The sequence below is a fragment of the Biomphalaria glabrata genome, chromosome 9, assembly GCF_947242115.1.
Source record: "Biomphalaria glabrata chromosome 9, xgBioGlab47.1, whole genome shotgun sequence".
Taxonomy (NCBI): domain Eukaryota; kingdom Metazoa; phylum Mollusca; class Gastropoda; family Planorbidae; genus Biomphalaria; species Biomphalaria glabrata.
Genome location: NC_074719.1, coordinates 39,564,623 through 39,587,943, shown reverse-complemented (window position 1 = coordinate 39,587,943; position 23,321 = coordinate 39,564,623). Strand labels below are relative to the sequence as shown.

The window sequence follows — 23,321 nt, the reverse complement described above, 5'->3', positions numbered from 1 at the left end:
CAAAAGGCTTTCGTTCCAAGTTAATCAAAGTAGTCTTGCAAATAATAAAAAAAATCAATAAGTCTCTATTTTTTCTATACAAAGTTATAGAGGCTACTTTTTACTGTGTAACAATGCAAAAATCTGGCTAACATAAGAATAACTTGTTGTCAAGGCAACGTTTCATCCAAACTGATGTGCCGCTTGGACAGCCTTACAAAAAGAGCATCAATATAGAGCAAGTTCCTAACGAAAAAAAAAGGGTGACTAATTTTATACCACCACTTCAGTCAAGTACTATTTCTTTCCTTTGTTTGCGACACCACACAAAGTATTTATTACCAAAAGTTTATAAACTAATTGGTTAATTCTTTTTTTTTTTTTAGATTCTTGTGTTGTCGGGTAAAAGATATAATTGTGCAAAATTTCAGCTTTTTAGTCCTGTTTGGGGCACATACCAATCTGACGCTCTGGCATCTGCCTTGTTTGCCTATGCCTATGGTTAAGTTCGCCCTGTGGATTATGATAATGTAAAATTATAGACGTTACTTTGATCATTCCGTCGTTCCAGCCTCCATGATCTTCTTGCATCCTTTTGACAGCCTCCACGTCGATGATGATGTTCACCTTGTCGCCGACTTTGAACTTTTGGGGAACTTTCTCGCGTTTACCTGTGAACATGTCAAACATTTCACATATTTCCCTTTCCAGAAATGGGCCCTAATTATATATACAGTATGAAACATTTTCTATTTAAGATCACATAGGAATAATATTACCGTCAAAAATAATAGCGTGTGTCATTCAACCCATTTAAATATTATAACCGTCAGAGCGCCAAAGGACAATATAAATTGCAACAGCCAGCCCTTAGACATAATTGTGTAAAGAGCAAGCCCTTAGAGTGTGACAACCAAAGGGAAATAATCCTTTAAATTATCTCAACTAATGCTTTATTTACCTTATCAATACATTCACATGATTTTATAGTGGCAATTGGTGCCTTGTATATTGTATATACATTTATAGTTTCAAAATAATATAATATAGCAATCATTTGAGCAAAAACAACTATAAGCAGAAAAGCGAGAAACTACCTAGTAGACGTCGATTGGTAAAGATATTTGAACAGAATTTTGTCCCCTTATATATTTATTCCTATTATTTCTACCTCACCCATTCTGCGATCAAGTTGAAATTTCAAACAATAATTTTTTGTACCTAACAAAACATGAATAAATTAAAGAAATTAGTCAATTAATTACTTAATTACTGGTAATCAATTGCTCTGTTTGTTATCAAATAAAGAAAATAACTTCTACATTATTGAGAGATCATTTGTAGGTGCGGAGTTGTTCCCCTTAAAGAAACTTTTTTTTAGTTTGCTTTTTTAAAACATATTTTTGGTATATGTTAATGTTTTTATCTTTCACCAGAGATATTTTCAAAACTGCTCAACTAAATTAATTTTACATTTACATTTTACAATGTTATAAACAGAATCAAACTTTTTTTGACGGGGTGTGGGAGACAAAATTAGCTTTACCTATTAAATCACAATTACTCTCATGTATAAAATGTTATTTCGTGTGGGCTTAATCGTATTGGAAAAACACACAATGCTACCTATGATGTGTGTACTATGACTCCACTTGTTAAATATAACATCTTTAATAAGTATCTCTGTATAAAACTATAGTTTAAAAACTGTACTTTTAATAATCTAAACATTCTTCTATAGCCTATACCTAAGATAGCCAAGTGTGTCTTGTAGTAGTGACCACCGACCACGGGCTTCGAAAACTTCAAATCCATCTTGCCTTTGTGTCCCAACCGATGACGAACAGGTTTGTTTGATGGCCCAGGCCACGTGACCATAGCTCCACTTCTGCGTGTCTCTGGTGTCCATTTGGTGATCTTGACCACTAAACCTTCCTTATCTTGACCACCTTAGTCAATCATAAATAATTAAACAAATAAATATATCTTACACTTCATCCATATAAGGCAAGTAAATTTCTCCTCTAATACATGCGGTCTATAGGGCAGATGATCTAAAGGTTATCTGTTTATGTGGCCCAATGTTAAAGAGGGTATCTTGTGGCCAGCACAACGACAACCGCTTTTACATTTCTCCAACTATTGTCAGGTACCCATTAGAGCTGGGTGGATTCAGAAGCGCCCTGAAAATCCCGAAATTAAAAATACAAGTCTTTACTAGGTCTCAAACCCGGAGCTCTCAGTTCGGAAGCCAAGCGCTAAGCCGCTCAGCCTATTTCTAGATGAAATCAATATTTAATTTACGTAAACAATGTTAGTAAACCTTAAATATCCTTTAATAAAATTGAAGCAGCTCTAATTTACCATGTTATCGTATAATTTCGGAACTATGGCTGACTACGTCATTTTTTTTTCTAAATCTAGTGAAGCTAAATTTAGATTGATTTTTTTTTACTCTGAAAAAATATAACGGTCAAACTAGAGATTTCCCCATGTGGCCAACGAGCTAGTAATTCTTTTCTCAGCGATATACATCAACTATTAAATTTCTAGAAAAGTCTCAGATGCGTTTTTTGAGATCACCTGTCCAGGTTCCTGGATTCAGGTTCCATGAAAGTCTGACTTGAACAAAGGTATTGTAAAAAAGATTATTTTTTTTTAATCAAAAGAATACTTTACGCAGCACTTTCTATTTTATAGCTAAAGCACAAATCCTGGAGCTAGATTTGAAATTTCTTGTGTAAATTGTTGCAGAATTTAATATTATCTTTAAACTAGATTTATAGTTTTTATTGAATATACACCCTTACCATCGACATCGTCCCATTTCCAGTGCTTTCCACGCTTGACTTGAGCACCTTCAAATATTCCTTTCGATGTCACTTTAACACTGTCACAACGCTTTGGTACTGGCACTCTATCGAAACAAATTGAAACGATTGCTATCACATGCGTTTAATAGCTTATGGCAGTGATGTTCAACCTAATTCGACCTTTGGGCTGTTTTAATTTCCGATACTCGTGTCGCGAGCCACATGTAAAAAAATTAAATGAAATTGACCTAAAACAAATTTATTGGCTGTGACTCTTGTGCTTATATTAATTAATGGGATATTTAAAGTTTATCTTTGTTTTTACGCGTCGGAAATTGAATTCACTTCTCTATTTGAAATGTGAATATTATTGTTGCTCCCTGTACCACCGACTCATTTTTTTTGGTAAATATTCCTATCGATCCTTCAATCTCTAGGCGTAGTTAAATCATCTATATTCACAGCTCAAAGCAAGAATGGCGTCATATTTGTTTTATAATTCCGTTAATATATCGAAGTTTTTTTTTAAACAGCCACACTTACTTTGCAAATCTAATATGTTGGATTATTATCATTTTCCGCAAAAAAAAAAAATCTGTTCACTTTCCCTGGTAGATTCTAAATTCAGAGTCCACTTTTACAATCTTCGGCTTTCCCATTTCATAAACGTACACATATTAAATGATTGAAATTATCTTGGTACCAATTCATCAGAAAAAGTAAGGACCTAACGTAGGTAAAGATACATTTTTTAATCTTTTCTTTTTTATAGGGAGGGGATTTTCCACAATATGTGCCACACGTTCGGCGTGCAGGATGTAACCACGTCGAGGGCCTGCATCACTAAATTAGGGCTGTTATATTAACATATTGTGTTAAGAAAACATAACAAAACATGTATTAATCATATTGATTCAGGCTTTTAATTCAAACGTTGTATCAAGGTTGTTTTTCTATGTCCTTTTTTTTATAAATAACGCTAAACAACATGCGATTAAAAAAATGTTAAAATAAATAAGATACCCCTTTTCAGACCTTATATTGAGACAAATGCTTTAAAATTATGTTTCTATGGTCGAAAGTTAAAAAGGGTGTCATGTGGCCAGAACAACGATAAAACGATAACCTTAAGAGTTGGATGGAATGAGACCAATCGCTCTAGTAGGCCCGAACACTGATCTGCTACATTCAGCCTGTTAGCAGCTTAGAACAATAGCTCGTTGGCGTGTAACAGGTCGTCAGGGCTGGACTTAACCATTGCGAGGCACTATGCAAAACGGATTTCACGGGACCAAGTTTGGGTAGGGATACGGATAATAAGTGAAAATATTAAGAATTGGTATTAGAGAAAAAATTCGTCTTTGTATTTTATTCTTTCTTTACTACGTACAGAATTACTTTACGAGCCTTACTTATAGCAAAGTCATACAGTATATCATTTTTATTCTGTTTTTTACATAGCAAGAATTACCAATATTTCTATCTATTTTTGAGAATTGTTGACCTCAAGTAATTCTTCATTATTTTGAGGCGCGATAAACTTCTTTCACCAGATTCCACAATTACGGCTAATGCATAATGCCTCTTTTAATCGCCTGTAGGATTGGCGTTTTCCATACTGAATTACACCCCAAAATGACAATTTTTGTCTACATATTTCGGAAAATTTTATGAGTTTTCAAATGGTTTTAATAAATTCCTGAGATTTCCAGGACTTTTCTTATATTTTGCAATTTTGTGAGATTATCCAGGAGCTCCTGGTAAATCAGGCCGCGGGAACTCTTTATAAGCTATTAAATGGTTTAATTAAATTATTTGCATCTAGAATTAGCGCGAGGCTTATGAAAGTGCGGGGCCCACTGCGGTCGAATAGGTTGCAATGGCCTAAGGCCGGTCTTGCAGGTCGTGACGGCGTACTTGTGACGTGGCAATGAACTATTGTTTTATAGTTCTAACAGATTGCAACGTCGCATGTCAGGGTTGAGTCTTTTTATAACTATTGGTCGGGTAGACTCAGAGTTGTAATTTAATGCAAGTCATTTTCTGGGATTGGAAGTCAAGACTTTGCAGTTTGGAGGCTAGGCATTTTACCTCTAGGCCACCATGCTCCATATGCGAATATAACTATATCAGTTCCTTCAATTTGATCTTACTTCTTAAGAAAGTAAATTAAATAAAGTATGTAAGTTAAATACAAAATACAGTGTAAACGTTAAATAGAGAGTTAAAAGTGTACAATAAACGTACGCTCTGGAGGACTGCTTATCCATCCTCAGAAAGGCGTGTGTTAGGTCATGTTTGTCCATGTTGTAACAGACTGTGCACAGGTCAATGTTGTCGCAATCAGCACACTTCCAACGCGCGCCATAAATAGGTTCCTGCTTACACTCATTACACGTAACATTCAGATGTTTGATTCCTGGATAAATTATAAGGTACACAGATCTAATGATATAGGTTGATAAGATAGAGTTTTGGGTGCACAGGTTGCAATTAAGGGTATAGTGAACACCGACCGAAATTAGACATATGTTTAATTTGCGGTACTGTACACTATGTACCTTTGATAACTTTATAAGCAACGTTTACAAGTTATATAGCCCCCGGATTACGGCGCTCATAATGAAAAATAAGAATATTTGTATCTTCGAGTAACATTACGCCAATCAAGTTGGACATATAACCCTTAACTGTACTAAGCATAAGTATGATGACAGCATCTGGAAAAGTCACTCTAATTAGTGCCTATGCCCCCACACTATGCTCGCTTCAGGAGGACAAAGACAAGTTCTATGAAGACCTCAAAGAAGCCATTGCAAACATTCCTCAAAAAGAACATATGATCCTTCTAGGTGACTTCAATGCCAGAGTAGGATCAGATCACACTACCTGGCCAGACTGTCTTGGGCTTTTTGGAATCGGAAAGATGAATGAGAACGGACAAAGACTGCTTGAATTCTGCACATACCATAAGCTCTGCATTACCAACACATACTTCAGAACAAAACCACATCACTGTGTCTCATGGAGGCACCCTAGGTCTGAGCACTGGCACCAGCTGGATATGATACTAACACGAAAAAAGGACATTGGAAATATACTGCTGACACGTAGCTACCAAAGCGCGGATTGTGATATTGATCATACTTTAGTGTCCTGCCGGACAAGACTGCTGCCAACTAAGATCCACACTTCACAGGGAAAAAGAAAATCACGCCTGAATAGTACTAGCACAAAAAATCATGATCTTTGCACCGAATTTGAGAACAAATTAGAGGAAGCTTTTAAAAACTTCTCTGTGACTGAGGTAGAAAAAAGCTGGACGTTTATGCGTGATACAATCTACCAAACATCATCACTGGTCTTTGGAAACAAAACCAAGAAAAGCGAAGACTGGTTTGAAGCTAGTCTACCAGAAATGGAAACTGCCACTACGAACAAGAGAGCAGCCATGCTAATCTACAAGAAGGATCCCACCCCAAGCAACTTAAAAAGGCTCAGAGCTGCACGTAACAATGCCCAAAGAGTAGCGAGACAATGTGCTAACAAATACTGGCAGGAGCTATGCGAAGATATTCAATCTTGTGCCGACTGAGGTAACATAAGAGGACTATATGAGGGCATGAGAAAAGCCTTTGGACCTCACACCAGCAAGTGTGCTCCGCTCAAGTCAAAAGATGGCTCAATCATCAGCGATCGTGCGCTGCAAATGGAACGATGGGTAGAACACTATGCAGAACTCTACCAGATTGAAAACGCCATCTCACCAAATGCTGTTTCCAACTTCCTATCACTTCCAGTTTTGACAGAATTAGACGAAACGCCCTCAGTAAAGGAGCTGAGCATTGCCATTGACATGCTTGCACATGGGAAAACACCCGGAGGAGATGGCATTCCTGCTGAAGTAATTCAGGCTGGAAAACATGCCCTAATCAAACCACTCCATGAACTGCTAAGCTTGTGCTGGGAACAAGGAATGGTCCCCCAGGAATTGAAAGACTCCAACATTGTTACAATTTATAAAAATAAAGGCGACCGCTCTGATTGTAACAATTACAGAGGCATCTCACTGCTTAGCATAGTCGGAAAGGCTTTTGCTAGAGTATCACTAAAGCGATTACAGATCCTGGCAGATCGTGTTTATCCAGAGTCGCAGTGTGGCTTTAGGGCAGGTAGATCTACAACAGATATGATTTTCTCTCTGCGGCAGCTACAGGAGAAGAGCAGAGAACAAAAGCAGCCCCTCTTCATAGCTTTTATTGATTTGACCAATGCCTTTGACCTTGTTAGCAGAAGCGGTCTGTTTGCTGTATTAGAGAGAATCAGCTGCCCAAATAAGTTAAGAAAACTAGTGTCAGCTTTTCACGAAAATATGCAGGGCACCGTTCAGTTTGAAAGTTCTTCCTCCAGGTTATTCTCCATTAAGAGCGGTGTAAAACAAGGATGTGTACTGGCCCCTACACTATTTAGCATCTTCTTCTCAGTCGTACTATCCAGTGCTTTTAAATCCCTGGAAGACGGAATATACATCCATAGCAGATCCGATGGAAGGCTCTTTAACCTGGCACGTCTTAAAGCCAAAACGAAAAGGCGTCGTATCTTGATAAGGGAGCTGCTGTTTGCCGATGACGCGGCACTCGTATCTCACTCACAAGGAGGTCTATAGAAGCTAGTGAACGCCTTAGCAGCTGCTTGTCAAGAGTTTAGCCTTACTATAAGTCTCTCCAAGACCGAAATCCTGGCACAAGACGTCGCAGAAATACCTATAATACAAATTGGGAACCACACCCTTTCAGTGGTGCAGGAATTTACCTACTTGGGTTCAACAATTGTCAGTAACCTAGACTTAGACATCGAGCTGACAAAAAGGATAGGAAAAGCTACCACAGCATTGGCAAAACTCTCCAAGCGCGTCTGGGAAAATGATAAATTGACCACAGCGACCAAAATCCTAGTCTACAACGCCTATGTTGTGAGCACTCTCCTTTATGGCAGTGAAAGCTGGTCAACATACTTGTACCAAGAGCACAGATTGAATAGTTTCCACTTGCGCTGCCTGAGACGCATAATGGGCATCTCTTGGAGGGACCATGTCTCCAATCAGGAAGTTTTGAGATTGGCCAATATGAACAGCATGTATGCTCTCCTGACACAAAGAAGATTACGCTGGCTCGGACATGTCACCCGCATGCCAGATGGTAGAATCCCGAAAGATATCTTATATGCTGAGCTTGTGGAAGGAGTCAGACCCAAGGGCCGCCCAAGACTAACATATAGAGATGTCTGCAAGCGAGACATGAGAGCCTCAGGCATCAGTGAAAGTATGTGGGAAAACATAGCCAAAGACCGGAGTGCATGGAGACAGACTGTGCGTGCTGGGACAACCCTTGCTGAGAACAAAAGAATTGAAGCGGCTTTAATCAAGAGGGAAAGAAAGAAAGCTGCCCTGTCTGCTAGCCCTAAATCAGAGGCATACACATGTACGAATTTGAATGTTAATTTGATTAAATATGAAATGAATGGACTATAATTAGTATGTTCATGTGTTAAAGCATAAAACTATCTTTGCGAAAAGAATTTTTATCATCTTAGAGTTCAATAAGAGTTTTAGATCTAAGCCTAGGAATAGACTCAGTAGAGAGATGTGTTAATGTGTAACCATTTGGTAATGTCTAATGAAAAATGTGCATCGGGATATCTAAATTCGCAGATATAAATAACGAATTAATGTAAAAATGCATTTGAAACACAAATTTGAAGGCTAATTTTATTATATAATGAAATCAATTGACCTTCTTTTGTATTTTCATGTGTCAAAGTAAAAAACTATCTGCGCAAAGTGTATTTCTTAAAATTAGATCGAGATCTAAATCATTTCGATCATTGAGATTGGCCAATATGAACAGCATGTATGCTCTCCTGACACAAAGAAGATTACGCTGGCTCGGACATGTCACCCGCATGCCAGATGGTAGAGTCCCGAAAGATATCTTATATGCTGAGCTTGTGGAAGGAGTCAGACCCAAGGGCCGCCCAAGACTAACATATAGAGATGTCTGCAAGCGAGACATGAGAGCCTCAGGCATCAGTGAAAGTATGTGGGAAAACATAGCCAAAGACCGGAGTGCATGGAGACAGACTGTGCGTGCTGGGACAACCCTTGCTGAGAACAAAAGAATTGAAGCGGCTTTAATCAAGAGGGAAAGAAAGAAAGCTGCCCTGTCTGCTAGCCCTAAATCAGAGGCATACACATGTACGAATTGTGGCAAAGTCTGCCGTTCTAGAATTGGCTTGATTAGCCACACTAGATTCTGCCCCGTCTCAAGATTAAGCCAAAACCAGTGACTCACTTGGGTTCATCCATTGCCTTTCGAGACAAAAGGAGCCATATATATATATGCAAGACATATTTTACCCGCGACCCGCGGGTCTTTATTTGCGAATTACTGTCGATATAGTCACTGAGAGTGTTTTTAAAACGTTTAAACGAAATAATAATGTAATAAATAAAGCGAATTTGTAAATGTAAAAATAGTATGAATGAACCCATCAAATCAAAATAGCTAATCTACTTAAATCCATTTTTTCAAAGTAAAACATTTGCTTGTAGGCCTACATATATTTCATTAAAATTTGAAATAAATAGACTTAATTTTGTATGTTCATGTGCTGAAGTATAAAGTAGATCTTGAGGTAGACATAGATCTAAATCTACACTAATCTAGAGTTGAAAATTGGCTTTTATAGAGTTCATTCTGAGCTGCGCATGCGTGACCTTTTTTCATGAATGAATGTAGGCTTATCTCAACACGGCTACGCAGCTTTAGCGAACAGCGAATGGAACGAATGTATTAAAAATGCTTTAGAAAAACAAATTTGAATGTTAATTTGATTAAATATGAAATGAATGGACTATAATTAGTATGTTCATGTGTTAAAGCATAAAACTATCTTTGCGAAAAGAATTTTTATCATCTTAGAGTTCAATAAGAGTTTTAGATCTAAGCCTAGGAATAGACTCAGTAGAGAGATGTGTTAATGTGTAACCATTTGGTAATGTCTAATGAAAAATGTGCATCGGGATATCTAAATTCGCAGATATAAATAACGAATTAATGTAAAAATGCATTTGAAACACAAATTTGAAGGCTAATTTTATTATATAATGAAATCAATTGACCTTCTTTTGTATTTTCATGTGTCAAAGTAAAAAACTATCTGCGCAAAGTGTATTTCTTAAAATTAGATCGAGATCTAAATCATTTCGATCTTTTCTCATGTCAACATTGTAAAGATGGCCTAGATCCATACAATACTATAGCTGTAATAGATTTGGTCTTTTTTTTTAATGAGGGTCTTAACTTTGTTTTAGGGCCACAAAACATACACTACGGTCTAAGTTGATACCTAAGGAACATTTCAGCCTAGCTTTATCAAGATTGGTCAAGCGGTTTTTATTTCTATACGGGGACATACATACATACACCAAACATTCTACTTTATAGTATAGATATATATATATATATATGGTTCGGAATTCAGTGACTAATTTTTTGCTTTCATTTTGTTTATTTTAGGTGAGATTTTAAATATTAATCATCGCTTACCCCAGCACAGCCAATGGGGGTTTTGTAGTTCAATTCCCCTCTTCTATAAAATAAAACAAAACAAAAAGAAAAGAAAAAGGAAACGCCAATCCCCAAATTCCAAGTAAACAGCTTAAGAAGATTTTGATTTTAAACCCTCCTCCAAAATTTACGCTAAACCCCCCATTAAATATAAAAAAAAAGGAAATAACACACTCAAAATTCTATGAGCGTAGCCAAAAGTGTTTAGAGTTTTAACCCCCTTAAGCGGGGTTTGAAACTAAAATATACATCGTTAATATAAAACAAGGTTACAAAGACAGTTTGTGTGGAAACACAAACTCAAAATCGGCCCCCGAAGTGGTCCACCCAGGCAGGCTTCAATATTTTCAGAAAGAACATCCGAATGAAATTATATCAAAGACAAATGAGAGATAAGAGTGGAGAAAGAAGGTTGACAGATCTTGTGTAGTGCCCCAACGGTACAGCAGATCAAAGGATAGGTGCAAGTGAATGCAAAGTTAGATGTGAACCTGGCCTAAGTAGCTCCCCTTTGAGACTTTGTGGTCTATAGGGCAGATGATGCAAAGTTTATCTGTTTTAGTGGCCTACGGTTAACGAGGATGTCATGTAGGCAGCACAACTACCAACCGCCTTTGCTTTTCCCCAACCAATGTCAGGTATCCATTAAGGCTGGGTGGACTCAGAGGCGAAGATTCCGAAGTTGAAAATCCCAGTCTTCACCAGTATTCGAACCCGGGACCCCCGGTTCTGAAGACAAGCGCTTTACCGCTCAGCTACCGCGCCATCCTGGCCTAACTGAAGTGTTATAATTGATGTAATTGTTTTAAAAAAATGTTCTTATTTTTTTTTTTTTTTTTTTTTTTTTTTCTCTTTTTTTTTTTTTTTTTTTTTTTTTTTTTTTTTTTTTTTTTTTAAAGGAAACCTCAGAATTTGCGCTATTCAGTTTTAGCTTTATCATCATATGAATCCTTGGGCTTTATGCCTCTTTTCTTTGCCTCTTTTTTGGGCTTTATATGCCTCTTTTATGGGCCATCTTGCCTCTTTTGTGGGCTTTTTTTTTTTTTTTTTTTTTTTTTTTTTTATATGTTTTTATTTGTAAGTTATCATAATTCACAAGTATTAAATCATAAACAATTGAAAAGTGATTAACCTAAAAATATAATAACAGTAATAGAAATATTATTAAATATCAAAGACATACTACCTAACCAATGAACCCCCTAAAGACAGAAAAATGATACAAGTATACTCTACTCCAGAACAATCAACACAATATCAGATATCCCTGACCCCCAAAACCCTATTTCTGAAAAACTACATGAGCATTATACAGGTATATGAAAATCAAACTAGATAATTCTCTACCCTAAAGTCCATTATTTTTCTAAATGTTAATTCCAAGTGATTAGGATCAAACACCTTATTATTATGTAGACATTTGAGCCAGGTAGCCCAAACAAGATTCCTGTATTCGGAAACAATAATCAAGTTAAAGTTATGTATCATTTTATTTTTTAGTTTTGGCAGCTTGTTTAAAATAATAGACAAGTTAACATTTACATAATTGCCACAGTTTGCTTCCAATAGGTCCATTACAGTACTTCTAACTTGAAGGAATAATGGACATTCCAAATACATGTGTTTTTCGTTATCAGCATTTTCAAGGTGGCATAATATACATTCACGGTCATTTGCCCGTCTTCTAGCCATAGGGGTCATCCCAAAGATAAGTCTATAACTAATCTCTCTAGCTTTTGGTGGGATATGTTTACTGTGTAGGTTTATGAATGTGTCCTTGAATTCTGTCACCCCAAGAACTCTCCCCCACTTAATCCTATGCACTAGGCTTTCCTGTAACAGCTTTTTAAGTGTTGTGTATGATTCTTTGGTTTTATTGTGTATTAAATGTTCATTACCAGGTAAAACTCTTGAAATAGATCTGTAAAATGGATGAGTGACTGTACCAAAATAGTGAGGAGTATCATTGTGTATTGGAAGAAGACTACTTAATCTTAAACCATAATAGTAAATTGTCAAGGGAAAGTTTGTTGGGTTTCTAACTACTTGACCTACAAATTTTAGCCTTAGCGACTGTATTTTTGTTTTAACATCTTGCAAGTTTATCCCCCCATCCTCTTTGTTTTGAATGAGTGTAGTGTGCTTAATGCTCCTAATAGTGTTTTTAAATATAAAGCTTCTAATTAACTTGTTCAGCTTGTTTATGAATTTAGGAGGTGGCTCTGTAATGTTAGCTAAATAGACAATCTTTGGAATGACCAAACTATTTATCAATACAGCTCTACCAAATATTGTAGAACCTGTGTGCTGATAAAGTTTAATTAAGTTTGAGGCTTTGACAAAAATATTCTCCCACTGGTCTTTACAATAGAACAAAGGATTACAGGTATAGACAATACCACAAATCTTGATTTTATCAACAATTCTGAAAGCGCGATTCTCTTTGAATTTCCATTTCCCTAGTCCCATTACAGAGGATTTATTTATATTTATTTTTGAACCACTAGCTTCTCCGAAAAGTGTACATTTCTTTAGTATATTCTCAATATCTTGCTCTGAAGATGGAAAAAAGGTTGTATCATCCGCATAGGCTTTGACTTTGCTGGTTGAGAAGGAACGACCCGGTATATTTATCCCAATAATGGATGGGTCAGATCTTACAGATTCCAAGAAGGGTTCCAAGCAAAGGATATACAAGAAGGGGGATAAGGGACAGCCCTGTCTGACAGACCTTTGTATGAGGATACTCCTACTGAGAGAATGATTAATTATCAATCTACTTGTTGCATTGGTATAGACAAGCTTTATATATCTGATTAACAGGGAACTTATTTTACATTTCTCAAGCACCTTGAACAGGAAGCTATGGCTTACTCGGTCAAAGGCTTTTTCTTGATCTACAGATAAAAGAGACACATTGAGGTTTTTATCCTTACTGTACATGATAAAATCCCGTAAAAATGCGTCATGCCGTCAATGTTTCTGTCCGGGATACAACAGTACTGGTCATGTCCGATAAGTTGGTTTATGAGTGGTTTCATTCTTAGGAAAATCATTTTTGTGAGAAGTTTATAGTCCGTGTTGAGAAGTGAAATGGGCCTATAGTCGCTAGGTGAAGTGTTATTTTCAGATTTCTTAGGTAAAAGTGTGATGTATGCTTCGTTAAAATTTGGAGGAAAATGTCCCAGTTTAATGGCGTCGCTATATAGTCGCAGTAAGAGAGGACCAAGCAGGGGGAAGAAGGTTTTATAGAGTTCAAATGTTAAGCCATCTGGACCGGGTGATTTATTGTTCTTAGTCGAGTCCAGGGCAGTCCTGAGTTCGTCTAGCGTAAATGCACTCCCTAAAAGATCTTCATCTGTCTTGTCCAGCTGGTTGCAAAATTTTAGAAAATTATCTTGAGCATCAGTATATACTGGCTCTTCACTGTATATAGTAGTGAAGTGTTTTGTAAAAATATTCTTAATATCTTCATAATCATCTACTTTATTCCCCTCACTATCTATGATGTTGCTTATTATTTTACTTGATTGTACATTCTGTTCAAACGATAGGAATAGTTTACTAGGACCTTCATTACTTAAGTAATTTTTACACCTAATCTCAGCACCCCTATAAGTATACTTGTTTAATTCCTCTAGTTTTAAAAGAGTTTCTGTTTTAACGATTTCATCATCCGTGTGTAGTAATGTGTATTTGAGTTGTTCATATTCTTGCCTCCTACGTCCCTGAGCTAATGTAGATATTAACTGGCTTTGCTGCTTGATAGAACTTTTTAGGAGAGGCCATGTCTGTGTTAAATCGAAATGTGGATCTTGTATATCTTGTAAGTAAGAATTTAGATTAGTAGAAACTAACTCCACGAAAAGGGGAATTTCCAACAGAGAATTGTTAAATTTCCAGTGGGATGACTTTCTTTTAATTTCTTTGTTTTTTATGTCCAAAGTAACTAACACCGCTTTGTGGTCTGTGTATTCTAGTGTTTCTTCCAGATGTGACACCCGACTTATATAGAAATGATTAGGAGCATACACTCTATCTAAGCGCGTCGAGACGGGGTATGACCTATGCACCATGGTGGTGTCACGACCCATAGGTTCTAGTGTCCTGTAAGCATCAACTAAATTAAAATTCCTCTCTATCTCCTCTAAGAAATTAAGATTCGGAAAGGTTTTACGAGAGGGAGGGCCCACTGCCAAAGTAGTCTGTTTATCTAATGCAGAAGTTATGTAATTGAAATCCCCCCCCCCCCCTATGATAAGCGTATCCTCTCTATAATTATTGTTTAGTATATCGATTAAATTTTCATAAAAATCCTGTTTTTCCGCGCTCTTTGCTGGTGCGTAGATGTTTGCAAGTGTAAATGTTTGATTTCCTGATTCTACTCTAATGATTACTATTCTTCCCCTGGTGTCATTAAATGCATGCACTACTTTAAACCTATCTGAGACTAGAAAAATAGCTACCCCTCTACACTCGTTACCTAGGCTAAACCAGCCCTCTTTCAGCCCTATGTCGGATGTGTATTTGCGTGATTTATAATGTGTGTCTATATTTGTTTCTTGAATGAAAATGAAGTCTGGCCTGTATTTTCTGGATAGGTGAACAATGTATTTTTGCTTGTTTCTAAGACTACGTATATTTAATGATAATATTGTAATGTCTGTCATGACTGGGTGTAAAAGTAAATTTAACCAGTTCTAGTGGTTAATTATGGGTGTTCCCCCCTCATCTATAACCAATGTGGGTGGAGTCTCAGGAATGTCCAATGCACTAACATCAAGACTCTTGTTAGGAGGGCTTACAACTTCTCTTATAATACGCGGGCTCGCGAAAAGATCCTCACACGAGGAGACAGATAAGCATCTCTTCCTTTTCAATTTTGTCGGAGACCCAGGAGCGGACCTAACATGCTCTTTAGAGCGGAACCGCTTTTTTAGTTTGAAGTCTTCGCCACTCTGGGGGGTTTCAACCTCCGCATCAACAGCTATCTCTGGTGTACTGGCAACAACCGATGAAGTAGCTGCATCCGCCATCATAGATGAAGCCGCGACATCCGACACTTTAGATATCTTCTTTGGCGACACTTTGAAGACTCCTTTTTTTCCCTTCTCTACTATCGTGAAGCCATCCTTCTGCAACCATTTTTCGATTTCCTTCTCCTTGGGATTACCTTCTTTGACCGCCTGTGCATAGCTCAGAGGGCCTGGTTTCTCCTTGGGAGGCACAGTTCGAGCCGGGCCGGCCTTTCGGGTGGGGCACTGATTTGACCAATGCTGGTCCAGTCCACAATGTAAGCATTGTTGCCTACGACCTGGTATGGTGACTAGAACTTTATAAATTTTTGGGTCCCCTTCATACCGTAGCTGGATGTAGTGTGGAATGGGTGCATCTTTTTTTGCTTTGATGAAGGAAACCCACTTGTCCGAAGCACCTATTTTCGTCACCTCCACCTTGGATCCTTGCTCTGCAAATGTTTCTATGATTTCAACGATCTTGGTTTTCGCAATTGAAGGCGATACCCAATGTAGGGTAATTTTCAGCCTTTCTTCCTCTATTGGGAAGATCTCAACCTTGAAGGAAGTCTCACTCCGAAAGACTTACCAACAAGTCTGTCTCTTACTTTCGCAGTTGTTGGTACCAAAAACCATGTATAAGGGTTTTCGAACCTATATAATGCTGTTACTTCAGCAGCTGACAACTTGAGAGCCTCTAAAAGGCTCCCAATAGAAGATTTCATGGCGTTATTGCCAGATAGTTTCAACAGGAGAGTACCCTTCGGGTGGACAAGACCACCCTCTAAGTCCTTTTTTTCAATCAAAAACGTCGGATAAGACATTCTTTGAATGAATGCACAACAATAACAAAAGGAACAGGAAATAAACAATAAAGGAAGTATGACGCGATTGGAACGCGACCGACTTAAAGAAAATAACAAATATGAAGAAGAACGCAAATTTAACACTGCAATTTGAAAATTCAAATATCTCGATATACTCCCCTGACAAATAAACACAGGAGCAATCAAAACTCCTAAGCCAGAAGTAAAGAGCGTCCAAAATCCTGCAAACAATGCATTCGAATTCACTAGATCTAGATTACAGAGAAAGCATCCGCCATCTTGAAAGTGACTTTAACTCAAAAAAAATAAATTATAATATCTCGGCTTTTCAAAATGATCAAGAATATGCAGTTTACAAGATTACTATTGGTTTTAAATTAGGTCTAACTTATAATGCATACTAAATAACCTTTTCTCTTTAAAAAAATGATTGCATAAGTGATTTTAAAAATTAGATGTTTCGCTTTCAGAAAAAAAAGTAGCCTTTGCATTAGAACTTTAATGGTCTAAAATATTGTGATGTCGGATTTTCACTATCTTTTCTAGTTTACGAGATCTAAACGGCACGGATGGACAGACGGACAGACATTTCACACAAAACTAATAGCGTCTTTTCCCCTTTTGGGGGCCGCTAAAAATCCTTTTCACATGAAACGTCATTGATAAGCAGATGGTAAGAAACGGTTGATGGCTTTGATTTAAAGATATTTTTTAAGGTCTTAGTGTCATATGAATCATGCAATGTCAACTTTTATTTTCTTCCAGAATAACTTTTGTTGCCTTTAGATCCCTTCTCAGTCATGGTATTTCTGCTCGAATGTCACCTTTTGAAAAATCATCATATATGCCAATATTTTGAAACTGACATCTACAATACTTCGTCGGTTGTTGAACTAAATAATTTTTTGGTTACATTGCTCCATATTTATCTGTTACATCAATGATTGCTTCTAGTAAGAATTGAACCTTAGAGTTGAAAAAACGATCAATGTACATACGAATGAACCTCTTTTTCTCTTCTTAAATAGTGAGTCCGGCATCTTCTTATTGCTTGCCTCACATTTTCTACTTGTTGTTATTTTTATTTTCTTCTGACTCAGTGCTTTCTTTTCTTCACAAGAGTTTTTTTTATAAGACTTTGCACTAAAATGTTATGCCTTTGTTAAAGAAAGGATTTAATTAGTAACCACATTATCAATAGTTTAAAGATAGACCTACTTGTGTATCTTTCACCTTCTTGTACATCTCCCCCCCCCCCCAAAAAAAAAAAGTAAAGATAGGTAAAATAAAATCTCTTAACCTGCGCTTCTAGCGGCAATAACTTCAGAACGAAAAAAGTATTTCAATCGTATCAAAAAATGCTACGCAGTAAGCTAATTTCTGAAAAAAAGAATGTTGACCACATTGAGTGAATGTCATAAACATCTATTAAATAGCTATTCTGTTGGTTCTTAATAAATTTCATGTACTCCTCCAAGGCTCCAGACATTGAAGCTGAATTTTCATATCTTTGAGCTCCACATTTAAATTCAAGCTTAACCTTTTCTAGACATTTTAAGATATTAATTGGATTTCATCAGCTTTTTTGGTCTCCCTTAGAATTGTAAAACTTCTGAATCTGATCAGTGTGTGCTATATTAGGTGTGCTATTTCAGTTGTGTTGTCAAACAAAGTACAAAGGTGATTACAGTCATTCTGACTCTAATATACTTAACGTCGTTTGCTAAAACATTTATAAACTTTTTAAAATTACAGATGTACTTTTAGCTATGGGCTTAAATTACATAACATTTCCATCATATCCAGGGAAATTCTGTATTCAATAAAGATTCGTTGTTAATATAGTCACAAAATGTCAAATATTCTGCTTTTATAAAAACAGTCCGTGCAATATATCCTTCCATTGTTTTTCTTCTTTACATCAATCACAGCAACAACTTCCTTGTCTATTGTTTTTATACCCGGATGTGGGATGTCCTTGTTTTCTAATTTTCCAATCCAGATGAAATCTTCAAACGTTTTTTAATATTCCAATGTTGGGCTTAATTTCAACCACAGTTTAAATTAAGTTACAGATTTCTATTTCATTTACATACAATTAGTTAAAAAATAGTCAACAACAAAATAATACAGTGTTTTTGCTATTAAGTGACTAAATCTTGGAAATGGCACTAGCCAAGAAGAAAAATCCCCATACAATATTCAAATATATCATTCTACTGACACATTGTAACAATTCCTTCTTCTTGGCTTCATCTTCTTTTACAGAAAAATAAAAATGAAATAACATTATGATTTATGATTTTCAGAAATCTTAATGGCCACTTATTTACTTTTCAATTCTACAAAATTTACATTAATTATATGTGAAATTTCAACAATATTTTATGCCTAAAGAATGTCGACATTTGTTAAACATTGACTATTGGTGGGCTAGCTACAAATTGAATAAATTTGATTAATTTTTTTTTTATCAAAGCAATGTTCATATCCTTATGTGTAAGGTTTCACGTTTTCATTGATATATTAAGTATGATATAGCATTTTAAACCTTTTGAAAGAATGTAATTAAACAATTAAAATATGCTTAGTTGAAATGAAAAAAAAAAGTATATAGATATATTTATTTATTGTGAATAACACGTTTTTATGTGTGGCCACTGTAGCTTTTTTTTTAATTGTCAGATATTCACAAAGGTTGTTTTTTTACTTGGGTGTCACCCCCTAACGGGTTTCACTGGGTGCGGATCCCACTACCCGCACCCGCTGGTAACGCCACAGTTTAAAAGATTAGATTTTTCGCTTTCAGAAAAGAAAAGAGTAGCCATTGCATCAAAACTTTGAATGGTCTAAAATATTATGGTGTCAGATTTTCAATCTTTTCCAGTTTACGTGATCTAAACGGGACGGAAGGACGTACAGACAGATGTACAGACATTCCATACAAAACTAATAGCGTCTTTTTCCTTTTCGGGGGCTGCTACAAATAATTACATTCTCAAGGATATGAACTTATTTTTATTCCTTATTCACCAGCGAGAAACATTGTTAAAAATATCAGACAGGATAAATAAAACACGCAACAATTCATGTCTCGTATTAAATTGACTACAAGATTAACATACATGTTACGTAGGGTGTAAAAAAATCGTCTTGTTTGTTTGGCACGTCTGTAAAAAAGAATAATCTACAATGTGTTTGAATACTTACCGCTAGGTGCGCTCTCGTACACAAGAAGATCATAGCAATCCTTAAATCCAGCTCGATAAATATTTTTGTCTCCTGACTCCCAAATCACTTTCACTGAACTCTTCTGGGGCAATCCGGTGACCTTCTTAACAGTTCCCATGTGACCTTCTCCACCGTCCTGATTTTTCCATTTCCAGTCAGGTCCCCTGACAACTCTAGTGCCTTCGCGTATTTCAGAGAACCCAGATGGACGTTTTTTCTTTGACTGAAACCAGGTCATTATAGACAAAGAATATTTAACATTGCATAAGACAGAGGCTGGATTAGAACGGCATAAAGCTTGTTTTGAAAGAATTTGTTTTATTTTTCGTGATTGAATATTTCTGTGTATTTGGTAGCAAGCGAGTAAAGTAAAATTTAAATCTACCCCTTTCAGACTTTCAATCATTAAGGGAAGAGGATGTTAGTGTATTCTGGTTCTGTAACCGACCATCAAGAAGGGTGCTATGTAGACAGCACTTTTTGATTGAGCGAGATGAAAGCCTGGGCATTGTTTATGGTCGGAAGAAGTCACCCTCACAGTTCCCCCTCTTCAGGCTGCTGATGTGAACAAAGGAACGGAATATCCGATATAGTTTGGGATCATTAGTGCCGTAGATTCTGCAAGCTGTAGCAGAGTGTGCCACAATTAGCCTAAAGGTCGCCAGCTCATGTTTTTTTTCTTAGGGTAGTCTCCTGAAGCCTTCCCTGTGTTTAGGGTGTAGCCGCAAGGCTGCTTAGGTTTGGATTTTTTCTTACGCTAGATGAGTAACCAACCAAGGCCAACGAGCCTCTCCTGCCAGAAGCTTACTGGTTTAGACGCCAGTTGTTCGCCTCTGCATCTTTTCCTGTAAGTGGTAAAGGTTCTACCGGGCTCAATACCTGAACTACACATGAAGGCCAGGAATTTGATGCTTTGTCTAAGGCTTTGTAAGACGCGTGCTTACAACTATTACCACTTTCAACGTTAACAACCTTGCGGAACCAGCTCTATGAACTTTTCTTTCCCCAACAAATATTAGATACCCATCAGAGTCTGGTAAACTCTATTTAAAATTGAATTATTAAAATTTTTAAGTTTAAAATCCAAATATTCATCGGGATTCGAACTCCTTGTGCATTGGTTTAGAAACCACCATGCTTTATTTTATTACTACGATAAAAAATATGTATTACTTTCCCCAAAACAGTGAAAGAGAAAGGTTGAGAGACCAAAACAAACCTGGACTGAATGGAACACACAGGGAAAGAGAAAGGTTGAAAGACCAAAACAAGCCTGGACTGAATGGAACACACAGAAAAAGAGAAAGGTTGAGAGACAAAACAAACCTGGACTGAATGGAACACACAGGGAAAGAGAAAGGTTGAAAGACCAAAACAAACCTGGACTGAATGGAACACACAGGAAAAGAGAAAGGTTGAGAGACCAAAACAAACCTGGACTGAATGGAACACACAGGGAAAGAGAAAGGTTGAAAGACCAAAACAAACCTGGACTGAATGGAACACACAGGGAAAGAGAATGGTTGAGAGACCAACACAAACCTGGACTGAATGGAACACACAGGGAAAGAGAATGGTTGAGAGACCAAAACAAACCTGGACTGAATGGAACACACAGGGAAAGAGAATGGTTGAGAGACCAAAACAAACCTGGACTGAATGGAACACACAGGGAAAGAGAATGGTTGAGAGACCAACACAAACCTGGACTGAATGGAACACACAGGGAAAGAGAAAGGTTAAGAGACCAAAACAAACCTGGACTGAATGGAACACACAGGGAAAGAGAAAGGTTAAGAGACCAAAACAAACCTGGACTGAATGGAACACACAGGGAAAGAGAATGGTTGAGAGACCAAAACAAACCTGGACTGAATGGAACACACAGGGAAAGAGAATGGTTGAGAGACCAACACAAACCTGGACTGAATGGAACACACAGGGAAAGAGAAAGGTTAAGAGACCAAAACAAACCTGGACTGAATGGAACACACAGGGAAAGAGAAAGGTTAAGAGACCGAAACAAACCTGGACTGAATGGAACACACAGGGAAAGAGAAAGGTTAAGAGACCAACACAAACCTGGACTGAATGGAACACACAGGGAAAGAGAAAGGTTGAAAGACCAAAACAAACCTGGACTGAATGGAACACACAGGGAAAGAGAAAGGTTAAGAGACCAACACAAACCTGGACTGAATGGAACACACAGGAAAAGAAAAAAGTTTAGAGACTAAAACAAACCTCGATTGAATGGAACACACAGGGAAAGAGAAAGGTTGAAAGACCAAAACAAACCTGGACTGAATGGAACACACAGGGAAAGAGAAAGGTTAAGAGACCAACACAAACCTGGACTGAATGGAACACACAGGGAAAGAAAAAAGTTTAGAGACCAAAACAAACCTGGATTGAATGGAACACACAGGGAAAGAGAAAGGTTGAGAGACAAAAATAAACCTGGACTGAATGGAACACACAGGGAAAGAAAAAAGTTTAGAGACCAAAACAAACCTGGATTGAATGGAACACACAGGGAAAGAGAATGGTTGAGAGACAAAAAAAAACCTGGACTGAATGGAACACACAGGGAAAGAGAAAGGCTGGGGGACCAAAACAAACCTGGACTGAATGGAACACATAGGAAAAGAGAAAGGTTGAGAGACAAAAAAACCCTGGATTGAATGGAACACACAGGGAAAGAGAAAGGCTGGGGGACCAAAACAAACCTGGACTGAATGGAACACACAGGGAAAGAGAATGGTTGAGAGACAAAAACAAACCTGGATTGAATGGAACACACAGGGAAAGAGAAAGGTTGAGAGACAAAAAAAAACCTGGATTGAATGGAACACACAGGGAAAGAGAAAGGCTGGGGGACCAAAACAAACCTGGACTGAATGGAACACACAGGGAAAGAGAAAGGTTAAGAGACCAACACAAACCTGGACTGAATGGAACACACAGGGAAAGAGAAAGGTTGAAAGACCAAAACAAACCTGGACTGAATGGAACACACAGGGAAAGAGAAAGGTTAAGAGACCAACACAAACCTGGACTGAATGGAACACACAGGAAAAGAAAAAAGTTTAGAGACTAAAACAAACCTCGATTGAATGGAACACACAGGGAAAGAGAAAGGTTGAAAGACCAAAACAAACCTGGACTGAATGGAACACACAGGGAAAGAGAAAGGTTAAGAGACCAACACAAACCTGGACTGAATGGAACACACAGGGAAAGAAAAAAGTTTAGAGACCAAAACAAACCTGGATTGAATGGAACACACAGGGAAAGAGAAAGGTTGAGAGACAAAAATAAACCTGGACTGAATGGAACACACAGGGAAAGAAAAAAGTTTAGAGACCAAAACAAACCTGGATTGAATGGAACACACAGGGAAAGAGAAAGGTTGAGAGACAAAAAAAAACCTGGACTGAATGGAACACACAGGGAAAGAGAAAGGCTGGGGGACCAAAACAAACCTGGACTGAATGGAACACACAGGGAAAGAGAAAGGTTGAGAGACAAAAAAAACCCTGGATTGAATGGAACACACAGGGAAAGAGAAAGGCTGGGGGACCAAAACAAACCTGGACTGAATGGAACACACAGGGAAAGAGAATGGTTGAGAGACAAAAACAAACCTGGATTGAATGGAACACACAGGGAAAGAGAAAGGTTGAGAGACAAAAAAAAACCTGGATTGAATGGAACACACAGGGAAAGAGAAAGGCTGGGGGACCAAAACAAACCTGGACTGAATGGAACACACAGGGAAAGAAAAAAGTTTAGAGACCAAAACAAACCTGGATTGAATGGAACACA

At 37.4% G+C, this 23,321-nt stretch overlaps 1 protein-coding gene across 6 annotated transcripts in view; it reads right to left on the bottom strand.

The window, feature by feature from the left end:
* Positions 1-23,321, bottom strand: part of LOC129928325 (E3 ubiquitin-protein ligase MIB2-like) — a 43,736-nt gene that overhangs the window by 5,258 nt on the left and 15,157 nt on the right. For all 6 annotated transcript variants that reach the window (XM_056042242.1, XM_056042245.1, XM_056042244.1 and 3 more), the window contains 5 exons: positions 19,473-19,716; positions 5,040-5,211; positions 2,790-2,896; positions 1,728-1,928; positions 529-650 (listed from right to left, as the gene is read on the bottom strand). In XM_056042242.1, coding sequence (XP_055898217.1) covers positions 529-650; positions 1,728-1,928; positions 2,790-2,896; positions 5,040-5,211; positions 19,473-19,716 — 846 coding nt within the window. The remainder of the gene's footprint in view (positions 1-528; positions 651-1,727; positions 1,929-2,789; positions 2,897-5,039; positions 5,212-19,472; positions 19,717-23,321) is intronic.